Source organism: Acartia tonsa, chromosome 13, assembly GCF_053477335.1.
Source record: "Acartia tonsa isolate MP-2025a chromosome 13, ASM5347733v1, whole genome shotgun sequence".
Classification (NCBI taxonomy): domain Eukaryota; kingdom Metazoa; phylum Arthropoda; class Copepoda; order Calanoida; family Acartiidae; genus Acartia; species Acartia tonsa.
This window is the reverse complement of record NC_137272.1, coordinates 193,914-208,229: the sequence shown is the minus strand read 5'-3', so window position 1 is coordinate 208,229 and position 14,316 is coordinate 193,914. Positions and strand designations below refer to the sequence as shown.

At 34.4% G+C, this 14,316-nt stretch overlaps 1 protein-coding gene and 1 long non-coding RNA gene across 2 annotated transcripts; both read right to left on the bottom strand.

Moving 5' to 3' along the window:
• Positions 1-331: 331 nt before the first annotated feature.
• LOC145304278 (uncharacterized) lies at positions 332-1,182 on the bottom strand. Its single transcript, XR_013874048.1, has 2 exons — positions 1,055-1,182; positions 332-474 (listed from the first exon to the last, which is right to left on the bottom strand). It is a non-coding gene; the product is annotated as an uncharacterized LOC145304278 (long non-coding RNA).
• Positions 1,183-2,588: 1,406 nt separating this feature from the next.
• Positions 2,589-8,045, bottom strand: LOC145304371 (uncharacterized). Its single transcript, XM_080146238.1, has 8 exons — positions 7,765-8,045; positions 7,020-7,127; positions 6,358-6,475; positions 5,657-5,743; positions 4,170-4,352; positions 3,801-3,922; positions 3,093-3,353; positions 2,589-2,715 (listed from the first exon to the last, which is right to left on the bottom strand). Exons 1-8 carry the CDS (start codon positions 7,839-7,841, stop codon positions 2,589-2,591), a joined length of 1,083 nt encoding a protein of 360 aa, XP_080002364.1. The 5' UTR covers positions 7,842-8,045.
• Between the last annotated feature and the right edge of the window lie 6,271 nt (positions 8,046-14,316).

Genomic DNA, 14,316 nt, shown 5'->3' with positions numbered 1-14,316 from the left:
AATTTTACCAGATTTCCGGTAAAATATTACCATTTTAGGACGCAAATTTATACCAGATTTTGACCAATTTTTACCACTTTTTTGGTAAAATCTTACCGCAAATTTCTGTAAGATTTTACTGAAAAAGTGGTAAAACTGTTCAACACCTGGTAATATTTTTGCCCTAAATTGGTAAAATTTTACCAGAAATAGGGTAAATATGGTAAAAATTTACCAAAAATTGTGGTAAAAACGGGTGGTAAAAATCACGAGAAAGTGGTAAAAAACGACTGACCTTAATTATAGAAAAACATCGCTTGTAGGTATAAATTGCAAAAATAAAAAAAAATTGTTTTCATTTTTATCTTTATTGATTGAAACAACACTTAAACATATTTTTCTTGATTCTACTGCTCTGGTCGCGAAAACTGTTGCGCAACCTCCTGGATTTGCTGGGCACCGGCCCCATTCGACCTCGTATCACTGATATTCAACCTGGAATAAAATTGCTCATTAGTTAATTAGATAATTACAGGGATATAAAGGGATAAGACAATGGCTGATAAATTGATGTTCATCTCTAATGATGATACACATCGTTACCCCTTCTGTAGATTACAATAAGTGATTGAAATGTTAGGACACTCAACTTAATGAACCAACCAATAAAAAATCAATAAAAGTACCCAAGGTTGTTAGGCCAAAGAATAAGAAAATGTTATTTGAAAACTTTGGGGGCTAGTGTAATTTACAGCCCAATGTCCCATCCCTCCCTACTAAATATCTAATCTATAATACAAAGTAGAACGATGTCTGTCCGTCCGTCCGTCCGTCCCAAAGATAAAGCCTATACTCGCTGTTTACGCAAATGTGTCAGAACTTCCCCCCCCCCCTTACTCTCACACCTAAATTTTTTCTTTTGAAAGCAAAAATAAAAGTGTGTAGGTTCGACTCCCCCTCTCCCCCCTCATTCATTTCCTACAGGCATCTTGACACGTGGCAAAAAAATCAGCAAACTTATCTAACTAAACATCTTTGAAAACGCAGAACGAGAAAAAATAAAGGGAAAGCTTACCTGGAAAACATAAGCAGTAACAACATCCCTGGCTAACAAGAACATGCTGTGTCCATACTACTCGGCATTACTGATTATATGCTTCACGTGGCGTATGGAGTCGTGGAACGCGGGGTCCTAAGTTATGGAGGATTAAATGAAGGAAGGAAGTGGACTGTTTATTACACTAGTCCCCAAAGCTTTATTTTCTTCTTCGTTGCTTTAACAACTCTAGGGACTTTTATTGAATTTTGAATGGTTGATTAATCAAGTTAAGTGTCTAAAGCTTTCAACAACTAATTATACTCCACAGAAGGGGTAATTTTGTGTATCATCATTGCTGATGTACATCAATTTATCCGCCATTGTCTTGTCCCTTTAGATCCCTGTCCCAAACAAGTACTAATATTAGATAAATTTAGACCTAAACCCCAGGCAGGGAGGGTAAAATATGGTGTAAATATCATAATGGTATCCAAAGTTTCAGAAACAAGTTTACTTATTCGTCAACTCAAAAACTTTGAGTACCTAATTTTTATTAGGTAAATCTTGATTTAATTTCAATACTTCGTCTTTTGTCCTATCCCATAAGAACCATGTTTCCCGTTGTGTCTACAGAAACGTAAATTATTTTAGTACAATCTTTTTTTAAACTTAACCCTTAACAGTCGGGCCCCTTGCCGCACCTTAATCAGTCGGGGGGGGGGCGTTCAACGCCCCCCCTTATTATCTCAGTTCCTATTAGAGCTAGAGGGCTAAATTTTTTTGTGCAAGTCCACTGTGTTATGATGAATTTCCGACCTTTTATAAGTCTAAGTCAATTTTCGCTTCCTTCACCCTTTTATTTAACAACCTTTGTTTTTAGGTCCTTTTTTACTTAAAAATTTCAAACGGCTGTAATTTTTTTATTTTTGAAGCTAGAAGAACAATTTTTTTGCAGAAAATGTTTATTTTTATGTAAATTTTATATTTGAAATATCAAAACATAAATTTCAGCGGCCGCAGCTGTACTTGGCAGCTGCCAGCTGCCGCAGTCGGCGGTCGGCGGGAAAACGGCGGCGGATCTTTATGAAATTTTATACATTATGTAGACATGTAAGAAAAGCTTAAGTTTAAAATTTGAAGTCTCTAAGTCAAAAATTGCGGCCACAGGAGCCTTTTAAAGATTTCTGGAGACCTGGAGGATCAGGACCTGCAGGATCATACCTGGAACCTGAAATTCACTTGAACACCTGTATTTAAGATGAGGATGTACTACTAAAGGATATTTTAGTAATTTTGTAAGATAAAATGCTTTGTTTAGGTCATAAAAATATTTTTGTTCTTTACCTGGATGACCCTGCCAGGTTTGCTGGCATCCTGTGCCCGCCAGGATGGAGATTTTCAAAAAATTCCAACTCTCAGTTATGTGTCATACCCATACTTAAAAAGTCAAGCAGTTTGGGCTCTTTATCTTTCACACACAGAAAATGAGATAGAAAAAACCGGATGGGGGGGCGTTCAACGCCCCCCCCCCGACCGTTAAGGGTTAAACAATATTTTACTTCGTCTTAAATCATTTAATAACCCATTCCTGAATAGCCTTGGTCCCTGGTCCACGTCTACCCGGGGAGGGTGGAGGTCTCCTGCGTCCTGGAGAATAGTCACCTGGTGGCCCTTTGGATGGGGGTGGTGACATGTACCTTGAATATTCAGATTAGTTTATAATAAGTAAATGTTATGTCGTTATCTATTAAAAATAACATATATCATTAAAATTCTAAAAAATACCTATTAAAAATCAAATTAGGTAAAAAAACTAGGTACTTTATGTCATTATTGAGAGGAGACAATGAACTGTTAATTTCATCAGTCCCAAAAGTTTTATTATAACGTTTTCTTATTCATTGGCTTAGGTAACTACTTTGGGGAGTTAATTAAATTTTGATTTATTGTTTCAATAAGTTGAGTGTTCAAACGTTTTTTAACCACTAATTTTATGTATCATCGATGTTGATGTTCATCAGTTTATCGGCCATTGACTTATCCCTTTACATCCCTGATATAAATTTGATTTAACCTTGGGGGTGGCCGACCTCTTGGTTCAGGTGAGTAATCCCTGGGTGGTGGGCCCCTACCGGGAGGTCCCCTCCTGGGTGACGGGGAATATTCTCTGTGGTGGGGGGGAGGAGGTCCGCGGGGGGGTCCTCGTGGCGACATATCCCTCATTGGCGGTGGGGGGCCTCTGTAACGTTGTTGTGGAGGGGAGTAGTCGCCCCTGGGGTGTGCCTCCCTTGTGAAGTAATGTGAGGGGGGTCCGTAGCCATCTCTCCTCTCATACCTGAAAAAATAAAAATAATTTACTTAAAAAGTTAAAATTCATTAAAAAAAAGGTTTTTAAAATTTTTTGATTGGTAGAAAAGGGAAGAACTAATAAAAAAGAGCATATCTAGGTAGGAAAGTTATTGTAATTTTAGAAAATCTTTAATAAAGCAATAAAAGAGATGGTAGGCATTTAAAGTTAGCAAATTTGGAAATTACACTAATATATTTTGTTTATATACTAAATTGTTTAAAGTAAAAAGGTTCTTTGTCTTTAGCTTAAGATTTCGATAACTACTAAACCGATTGAGTTCTCCTTTATAGGTAGGAAAGCTTCTCATATGACACGGAATGGTTTTAGACTATATTTCTGTCCCCTATCTATCCTTTTTAATACAGAGCCCCTAAATGCTAGGGCCGCAGCCGCTAGCAATATCTAAACTAATCTTAAAATTTAAAATTTTACCTTGGTGGAGGGGATCTACCACCCCCTCTGCCACCACGTCCTCTGAAACCACCCCTGTCCCCTCCACGGCCTCTGCCTCTAAAGCCACCCTTATCACCTCCCCTTCCTCTAGAGCCACCTCTGTTATTTTTAAATGTTTTCATTTTGAAAAAAAAAATTCGATGATTTTTAGTAAGTATTTTGGAAGATTAATTTTAAATTTTTTTATCTTAGGTACTGCTGTTTTATTAGCGCAGCAACTTTATAACAAAACTGTACGTCAGTCCATGGCGAAATTACAAAAAATGCATTGCTTTTAAACGTTACATTTAATAAATAAGCCTACCTAAAGATTTTCTAACTTTTACTTTTTAAAACAAAAACTTTCCTAGAGTAATGTGGGGGGCTGCGTCTTTCATACCTATCCCCGCCCCCACCCTGGCCTCTACCTCTGTAAGAACTGCGCCCCCTATCACCTCCGCGTCCTCTATCACCGCCTCCACGTCCCCTGCCTCGTCCCCGGGATATTTCCACTCTCAGCCGTTCACCGGCATATAATGTACCGTTCATTTCCTTAAAAAATAAAGTGAAGTAAAAATAACTTCAAGACCTGAAGTTTGTTTAATAACAATAAGGTAAAAATAAATCAAAACAATTCCCTATAACTTAAAAATACCTCCTACCCTTGTGGAATATTCTAAACCCTTCTTGATCTCCCTAAACCTAACTAAAAGCAGTAGTGAAAGTTTCAAACAAAAAATTCAAGTAATGAAAAGGTGAAGGCAAGCCTTGACTTTTAAGGGGGTGGCAACACCCAGCCATTTTGTTGTAAAGAAACCAAAATATTGTTTGTATTATTATACAGATCTACAAAGATAAATATAAGCTGCGAAACTTTTCTGTAACTTACTTCTTCAACTGCCCCCTATGTTTCAAATGCTGATCTGAGGTCTTGTTTCTTTACAATCTAAATAAAAGAATTTGTTATAATCAAAAACTATAGGTATGAAACTAAAAAAATACGACAAAAGTAGAAACCTTATACTTTTTAGCTAGACCAAAATAATCAGTAGGTAACAAGTTTGAAATAGATAGGACAATTCCTACATGCTTGAATTAATGATAATAGCTATGAGTTTCGTCCATACAGACCGGCCATCCAACACTAATTATAGAAAAGCTTCGCGTTTACAAAAAACATAATTCCCTTCCACAAAATAACAATGATAACGTTTATGAGAGTAAAGCTCTCAAATAAGACAGTGGGACAAACGGAATTTTGTTGGTAAAACTTCAAGGATTTAAAGGGATAAGGCAATCCCCGATAAATTGATCCACATCATTAATGATTATTAACAAAATTACATCTTTATAATTATAATTTTTTTTTCAATTTTTTTCAATTTTGTACCCCCCCCCCCCCCCCCCCGACTACCAACGAACAACTATTTTAGGTTAGGTTAGGTTTTAGGCTAGGGAGCCGAGCGCTGCGGCTAGGCAGGCAAGTGGGCCGAGCGCTGCGGCTAGGCAGGCAAGGGGGCCGAGCGCTGCGGCTAGGCAGGCTAGGGAGCCGAGCGCTACATTTCTAAAAGGATAATACCACCTACTCTAATGAATGTAGAATATACGTGGATATTACGACAGGGGGAAAAAATTGTCGTTATTTTAGCTTGCTAACATGAAATTCGTTTATTGGTCAGTTTGTTCAACCAGTAGTAGGGTAAGGATTGGGTTTAAAGAAGGGGGGTATCTTTATTTTAGCCAGCTGTGAGCATCTCCTTATCAGAGTAAATGAAAATGTGGTACAACATCCCAGTAATAATATATCGATTATTTTTATAAACTTTAATGGAAAAAACATTAAAAAAATAATATACCTGTCTAGCTAACACTCTGGTAAGGGTTTCCATAGTCTTAAACCACTCCCGGATTAATTCTTCCCATAAAGTTAGTCCACTCAAAACCTAAAACAAACGAACTTATTTTGACAAGTAGAAAAGTTGGTGGAAAAATAATTCATCTAAATTAATGAAGCAAAAATTCGTCCCCAAACTTCATTTTTAATTCTTGATACAGATTTTAAAGGGTGGGGCTTAAAGGGTGTTAACTCCACTCAACCCGTAAAACCCCTTATTTGTTTCCCTTCAAAATTAAAAAAAAAATATATTAGATTACCAACCTCAAACCTTTGAAATCCCTCATTTTATCCCTCTTAAAATTAAAAGCTTGACGTACAATCAACCATTGGTTGTCTTTAGGACGATTGGCAAATAGATCTGATTCCTGTACTGTAGAACAAATAAAACATTATGGAATGGATATAGAATATACGTGGATATTGATGACAGTGGAAAAATTGAAGTCAATTTAGGTTGCTAACATGAAACTCATTCAATGGTCAGTTTGTTTATCCAGTAGGACGGGACGGAATGGAGTAAAGGGGGCGAATTAGGGTTATCGTCATTTTAGCCCACTGGGAGTTTTACTTTATTAGAGAAAATAAAAATCTAGTGTAACATCCAAGTAATAAAATATCTATTTCTGCAGGTTATCTTAATTATAGTATAGCTAACATTACCTCTAGAAACTGATCCCAAAGTTCACAGGACACAACAACATAGAGATTAGCCTTGATCCATGTGACAATGAGGGTCTGGAAGATGGCCTGGGTCAACCTTCCTCCAAGGGTGTCCTCCCTGATAAGCATAGATAACTATTAACTAAAGATCCAAGAACAAATTAAATATAAATAGGCTATTTTTATTTAAGTGTGTAGGTAGGTATAAAGTATACTTTTTATCTAAAAATGGTATTTTTGTCTCTGATTTTATTTATCGCGTCGTATTATAGACAGCTTTCCGCGACTGGTAAAATGAGAAATTTTCAGATCAATAGCAATTTTGTTAGCCCCGAGGGGCCAAAGGACTGGCCTAACAAAGCTGGTATTGATAATATAATTTCTAGACTATTGTTCATAGAAAATTGTCTGTAATACGTAATTTTTCAGTATGGCCCAGAACCATTTTTAATCCAGGGGATATTTATCGGTTTCAAAGCCATACTGGAAACTCTTTGTTTAGGTCAAAACTACATTAATATCAATTTTTCTTTATTTTAGATTTAGTGTGCTGACTAAACAAACTAATTTCATTACTTCTTCTTTACAAGCAAAATGCTAGTGAATTTGTTCTTAAATACTTAAAGAAAATCGTAACTTCTCTATAATAATTATCTATGTGCCTGCGTCTTGGTGGTGTTTCTGTGAGGGTGAGTTGAGTTATCTGCAGCAAGATAAAGAGTAACTGCTCCCATGTTCGCCCGTCCATCTTTACATTCATTACCATAAACCTGACCAAAATAAAATTATTGTTAGATTAGGAATATCTATTTCTTAAATAAAATTAACAGGATGTCTTTCTGTACCATGTGAAAAAGTTTAATTTTAGCTATAATGGGAGAAAAAATCGGCGTTATCCTCTTAGAAATTTTTTTTTCAATTTTTTTCAATTTTGTAACCCCCCCCCCCCCCCCCCCCCGACTACCGACGAACAACTATTTTAGGTTAGGTTAGGTTTTAGGCTAGGGAGCCGAGCGCTGCGGCTAGGCAGGCAAGTGGGCCGAGCGCTGCGGCTAGGCAGGCAAGGGGGCAGAGCGCTGCGGCTAGGCAGGCTAGGGAGCCGAGCGCTGCGGCCAGAGTTCATAGTTCGCTGTCAGGGGGGGGGGGGGGGGGTACTCAAATTTTCAATATTGAAAAAAAAATTTCTAAGAGGATAATACCAAAAAATCAATTTAATGGACATTTTATATAATATGGAAAATTTCTTCCTTTCCCTGTACCTTATAAAAATCGTCGGAAAAAGCCGTTTTTTAAGCAAACAAAAGCGCGTTTTGCTCTATCTGTGAGATATTATGAATAAGATAATGTTAAGATTTGATATTAAGATGAGAAAAATTTACGTTCACAGTCCCTTTAAAGACACAATACCTGTAATAATAATGTACAAACTTTTCAACCACTAATAATACCCTGGCCTTTCTAATTATAAGCCTAGGCAGAGCCATGCTGGTGATGCTAGCTCAAGCGTGTACCGTGGTTTCTGTAGAACTGTACTTCTGAAGCCAATACAGGGTTACGAAAGTTTAAATTGATGTTTTTTTTTAATGTTAATATTAAATGTAATATAGTTTTGTAATGACATATAAAATATATATTCGATAGAATATAAAAAAATATAGTGCATTCAATATTAAAAAAAAATATTTAAATATATATATAGTTGTTAACCATATATGAACATATATGAATCTATTTCCGGCCGGGTTCTTAAAAGATATTGCCGCGTTTTTTCGACATTTTTTACGCTATGAATAACAAGCGCGACATTCGCGAAATCTAAAAGAGTATACAATGATTTATTTAATTATTTCGCTTTTGATGGTACGGCCTTTATAGAAAAAAAAAGATTATCTTCAATCCATTTTTGCTGCATATTAATTAATGCATCTTTTTAGAGCTGTGTTAGACATTAGAAAAATTGCTAAAAAAATAATTTAAAATTCAGTATTTTTATGTTATATACTCTGTTTGAAATTCTATCGTCAACGTTCAATCAATCAATGTCTAAAAAACGCCGAAAAAATGTGGCATTCATCTTTTAAAAACCCATCTCGGTGGTATTTCCGCACAGTTATGGAATCTCAACGACAAAGATTTTTTTATCCAATCTTGACAAGTGAGGTATTTTTGGAAAGAGGAATATATATAGAAAACGCCTATGAAAATTAGAAAATCCGCAGAAATCATATTTGCAAGTTATTTGCAAAAATCTGCAATGCTAATTTGCAAAATTAATTCATGCCTTAAATGACTTAGTTAGAAAAAATCTTTTTATGAAATGTGTTTATTTATAAGTTTAGAACATACTTAGGGCAAAAAAAATTTCTTTAGTGTTACTTTTTTCACCTTATATATGAAAAAAGCAGTTTCTCACATTTTATGATAAAAAAAGGTATAGGAACAAAAAATAAGATTTTTCTTGGTGTAAACACAATAATTGGCATAAAATCTATCATCCTAAATGTAAAAAACAGATATAGAATCCTTTTTAGAGCTAATATAGTGCAAAAAGTAACCAAGACATTTTTGCAAAGTATGAAAATCTAAAGAAAATAGTTCTTTTTGCTTTTGATATACATATCAGATAAATGTATATAAAATTAGTGATTAAAAACTATAAAACATGTTATAAGTTTTTTCAACACTGTCATTGATTAAATTGCACTTTTAGGTTTAAGAATTACCGAAGTAGTGCATAAAAACTCTTTTTATGATGTAATTAAACAAAATAAATGCCAAAAAACCATCTACAAAATGGTCTACTGCATTATAAAAAACGCCTAATTGTTGATTTGAATTTATTTTGTTTAATAACTTAATAAAAAGAGTTTTTATGTGCTACTTTGGTAATAAGTAAACCTAAAAGTGCATTTTAATCAACGATAGGATTGAAAAAGTTATAACTTGTTTTATAGTTTTTGATCACTAATTTTATATACATTTATCTGATATGTATATCAAAATCAAAAAGAACTATTTTCTTCAGATTTTCATACTTTGCAAAAATGTCTTGGTTATTTTTTGCACTATTTTTGCTCTAATAAGGATTCTATATCTGATTTTTACATTTAGGATGATAGATTTTATGCCAATTATTGTGTTTACATCAAGAAAAAACATATTTTTTGTTCCTATACCTTTTTTTATCATAAAATGTGAGAAACTGCTTTTTTCATATATAAGGTGAAAAAAGTAACACTAAAGAAATTTTTTTTGCCTTAATTATGTTCTAAACTTAAAGATAAACACATTTCATAAAAAGATTTCTATTTAAATAAGTCATTTATATTATTCTATTTTAATAAAAATATAATTGGTTCACTTTTAATTTTTATTATAGTTTCATCAATCTAATAAAAAGAATGTTTACCACAGTTTAATATATAACAGGACAATTAGAGGTTTTGCAATTTTTTTTTTGCATAATTTGTACTGTGTTTTCCCTGAAAGGTCTTGTTGAGCACCAAAACAAAACCCTCCTCCCTAATACAAAATTGGAGGGTGGGTTATTTTAACGTTAGTTTGTTCATCACTTTAGGTCAGGTTAGGTTAGGTTTTATTTTATTTTGGGTAGCCCCAAAGGATTAGTGCCTACCCTCTCCCCCCGAACGGGTAGGGCATTGGAAAAAAACACCACCTCCCCCCATTCCCATCATTTTCATTTTAATAAAACAATAGGAAGAGCACTTTGTGGGAAATTACCAAATGTCCTATAACCATACGTATACCTATTATCTCTGAAGAAAGTTATCAGTAATTATTTTTGACAGCCTAATTAGTCATTCAAGTTTTTAATATGTGTATTTTTCTACTGTACTTGCATATTTTTTTTACCACTTTAAAAAGAAATAATTATATTTTTTTTTAAAAATCAAACACTTCGTTTTAATATTTGCATAGCCGAACAGAAACCTACCTCTCATTTTTTGAAGATAACTCAAAGTAAAATAGAGTTATTTTATTACATTTGGCTAGTTCTAGTTATATTGGGTACACGGTTGTTCCTCATAATTAGACCACCGTAGGTTTATGCCCCACAGGGTTAGGGCTACCCAGAAGGTCAGGTAAAAGAAAACATCAAATAAGTTTTAAAACTGTAATTAAAGAAAGTAAGGAATTAAGAGACACTTTATTTTGTTACATAAATTATGTATTATTGCATGTAAATACATATAATTTTTCTTTTAAGGTTTATGACAGCAGCTTATGGTAGACGTATGGTTTTGAGGAAAGCATTGACACAACAATGATGACAACATTCATATAAGCGAAGCTCTAAAACGGTAGGACAATAGGGCATTAACAATTGTAGAGTGTCAGAACTGAATAATCAGAATATAAATGTATGAGAGTCAAAGCAAAATTGTAAGTTAATTTGTTGAAAAATTGCTTGATGCAGGATAATGTTTAAGGTCATACCTACATTTTTTGGACTTTATTATAGAGTTGCTTCGCTTATGATATTGTACTTTGTTGTCCCAGGAATCAGTATACCAAAAACCAGATCAATTAGATAATTAGGTCATATAAACATTTGTTGTTAAAAAAGTGAAAAATCAACATATATCGAAAATGGACGTTCGTACATTTTGTTAACGATTATAGAGTTGATACGCGTTCAAAATTGTACCTAACTACTACAGGGATCACCATGCAAAATTTGAAATCGATACGACAATTCTAACGTGCCTAAATTAACGAAAAAAGCTATCCATCACGGACGGACAGGCGGACCGATCCTAATTATCAATCATGAGAATAACATATAAATAGTAAACCTTTTTTTGTTACACAAAAAAGCAAAAAAGAAAAAATATTAACTCTTTTGCATTAGGGTAAGTGGGTTTAAGTAAGCAATACTTCTGATTTAATACAAATACTTCCTGTATATATGAACCTAGTAAAAGTGTCTGACTCTGATTGTGACATAAAAAAAATTAGCTAATGAGAGGCCAGTATACACTGTAATTGACCAATGGTAAAATTTATAGTGGCCTCTCATTAGCTAATTTTTTTTACGTCATAATCAGAGTCAGACACTTTTACTAGAAAGGTTCTTGCGGTGCCACAATTTTGCGGGGCTACCTCGTCATTAACAAACGAAAAACTATCACAAATCTGGCAATCCCCCTTACTTTCTAGTTCATTTAAAAAAGTATGGGAGACGGGGTGGGGGAGGGGTTGGTCTGTGTTCGACTAGGCATTTTAAGGGAAACCGGTGAAATTTTTTATCTATATTTTTTTAAACCCTCACCTAAATAAATAAATTATATTTGCAATGCTTGACTACAGTTTAACACCCTTGATGTTCTTTAAAATGACAAATGAACGAGACTATGGTATCTATTTTATGGGGGTTATGCCGAATCAGGTATTGATTGTACTTGTTGGAAGCGAGCGATACTTCTCTATATTTAGGGTCGTTCCGTCCGTCAGTACATTCAAAACGGATAATTCCTTTAATAACCTAATTATCGGTTTAAACTTCGCTTGACGATTCCAGTAACAGTTAGGTACATCTTAGAAAGCGTAGTAACTCTTTAATAATAAACAGAAAGTCCATTCTAGACGCCAATCGAATTTTGCATCCATAATTGGGTTTAAAAAGCAAAAATGTAATTTCGCTATTTTTTAACCTTCATACAAAGTCGGACGAACAGACGGACGGACGGACGTGTTTTAAATTAAACCAAAGCGCAAGTGTTAAAACTTTTTACAGGGAACGTTGATATCAAAGTTAGCGCGGCCTCATGAGTGGCATAGCTCTTGTGTTTCATTAGGTAATCAGGTTTCCAGTTAAGCTCCGAACCCAATTTATTTATGGAGGGGGATTTCTCTTGGGTGGAAGTATTATCAATTAAAATAGTCATTATTCCTAAATTAAAGTATACGAAGCTTTACTGTAAAGAAGAAACGTATTAAAATTAAGTGGCAGATAGTTTCTGTTTGCTTTAACCCTAGCCACTAACACAGTCGGCAAAAGCAGGATGGAAAGGGGGGGGGGCTGGGGTTTCCTCCCGCAACTTTATCTTCTTCATCATCCCCACTATTCTTTTTTTTGAGGGGGGGGGGCGCAATTTAATTAGGAGGAGGTTTTTACAACACCCAGTAAAACAGCTTAAAACCCTGGAAAGGCCAGCAGGATTTTGTTCATAAAACCAACGCTAATCGGTCCAGTTGCGTTTCCATTTTCTGGTTCATCTTGTCGGACGGACGGACAGAAATGCCTAGTTCTATAGGTAAACCAGGTAGTGAAACTAATTCTATTTTAGATCTTGAAACAGTTAATGTTAAGTATTTTAGGTAGATATGATTTTTTTTTCAATTTAAAAATATTTGAACTTGCTATCTTGCTAGTGTGCCGTTTAACAAAAATGTCATATTAAGTTTTTAGTGATTTTTTTAGTTGCAAAGATCTTCTTTGTCTGTCCGTCAGTCTGTAACGCCAGGGGAGAAATGTGAATATCTCTTTCTTCTTTTCTTTTCATCCCTATCTTTTTTATGACCACTGAACATCTACTCTATTATTCACTTTGTTCGTTTATCACTCCATGATATATTTTGTGCTTCGCTACTGATTGATGATGCCATCCTTGTGGTACCTTTGTTCATAAAGAAATTGGTGCTGTGCTATAATAATCAAAAGTATCATTGTTAAGCGATGGAGAGTTGGTATACAATATTACTGTCGAATCTCTAAAGATATTCAAAGGCTTTAATACAACAAATGAAAAACTAACATTGCTGATGTTAAACTCTGGGAAAATAGCTGATCTAAACATATGGAATTATACCTTATCAGGTCATTTCAATAAAAAAACAAATTAACAAGGATGACCACTTCCAAAAAGCGAAGCTCTCAAACATTAGGACAAACGAACACTTGTAATGTGTCAAAAGCAGCATATTAATTAATATAAGTCTATTTAAAGAGATTTTTCGCTTAATTTTTTCCCCCTACAAAGAGCATTATTCAACTTACTTTGTCTTTATGCCCGTCGGTCATCCATCAAAAGATATATATATATAAGATATCGTTAAAAAATTTAATGATTTTTCACGCATTCATTCGAATCCGGTGGATAGGAACCGGTTCTCATCAATACGAAAAAACTATGTCTAGCATAAACCGCTTTCTACGAATATAGAAATGTACAATCATAAGATTAAAACAATTTTTTTAGCCCGTGCCTTTGGCACCCATGGGCTAAAAAACTGGTTTTAATCTAATAATTGTACATTCTATATCCGCGGAAATTGGTTTATAATACGATGAAAGAAATAACTATTCTATCATTCTTATTATCTCTCATATACTTTCTTTTTTTTCTTTGTTTTTTTTTGTAAATACAAGGATTTTTTTGCTTCGCTCCTTATTTTATTTTAATTCAGATGAAACCTTACTATCCTGGACCCAATGTCAACTGAACAAAGTGCCAGCAGCCGACATATTAGACTGGTCAAATGTTGCAGCACCAAGTAGTCCCATAGTGGAATCTCAATTGACTTTAGAGGATTTTTGTCCGCTAGAATATTCATCTGTAGTAGTACTGCCTGGGGTGAGAAATTTTGACAACTCTGTGGCTATGTGTACAAGATTTAGGAAGCTTTTTATAGTAATGTCATAATGGCCTACCATTGGTCAATTAAAAAGGTATACTGGCCTACCATTGGTCAATTAATATTTATATAGGCCTGCCGTTGGTTATTTAGTCTGTGTATTGGCCTATCATTGATCATTTGTAATGTATGACTTTATTTTTTAAAGGCACTATAAAGAGCTTTATCATTTAGATCTAATATTCATGTCTATAATCAAACTGTGCTAAAGGAAAAACTCTAATATTTACAGGCTGTTTATTTAACGGAACAAATGTATAGCTTTATTTCACCCACTTATCCTTGACAGAAAATAGTCAT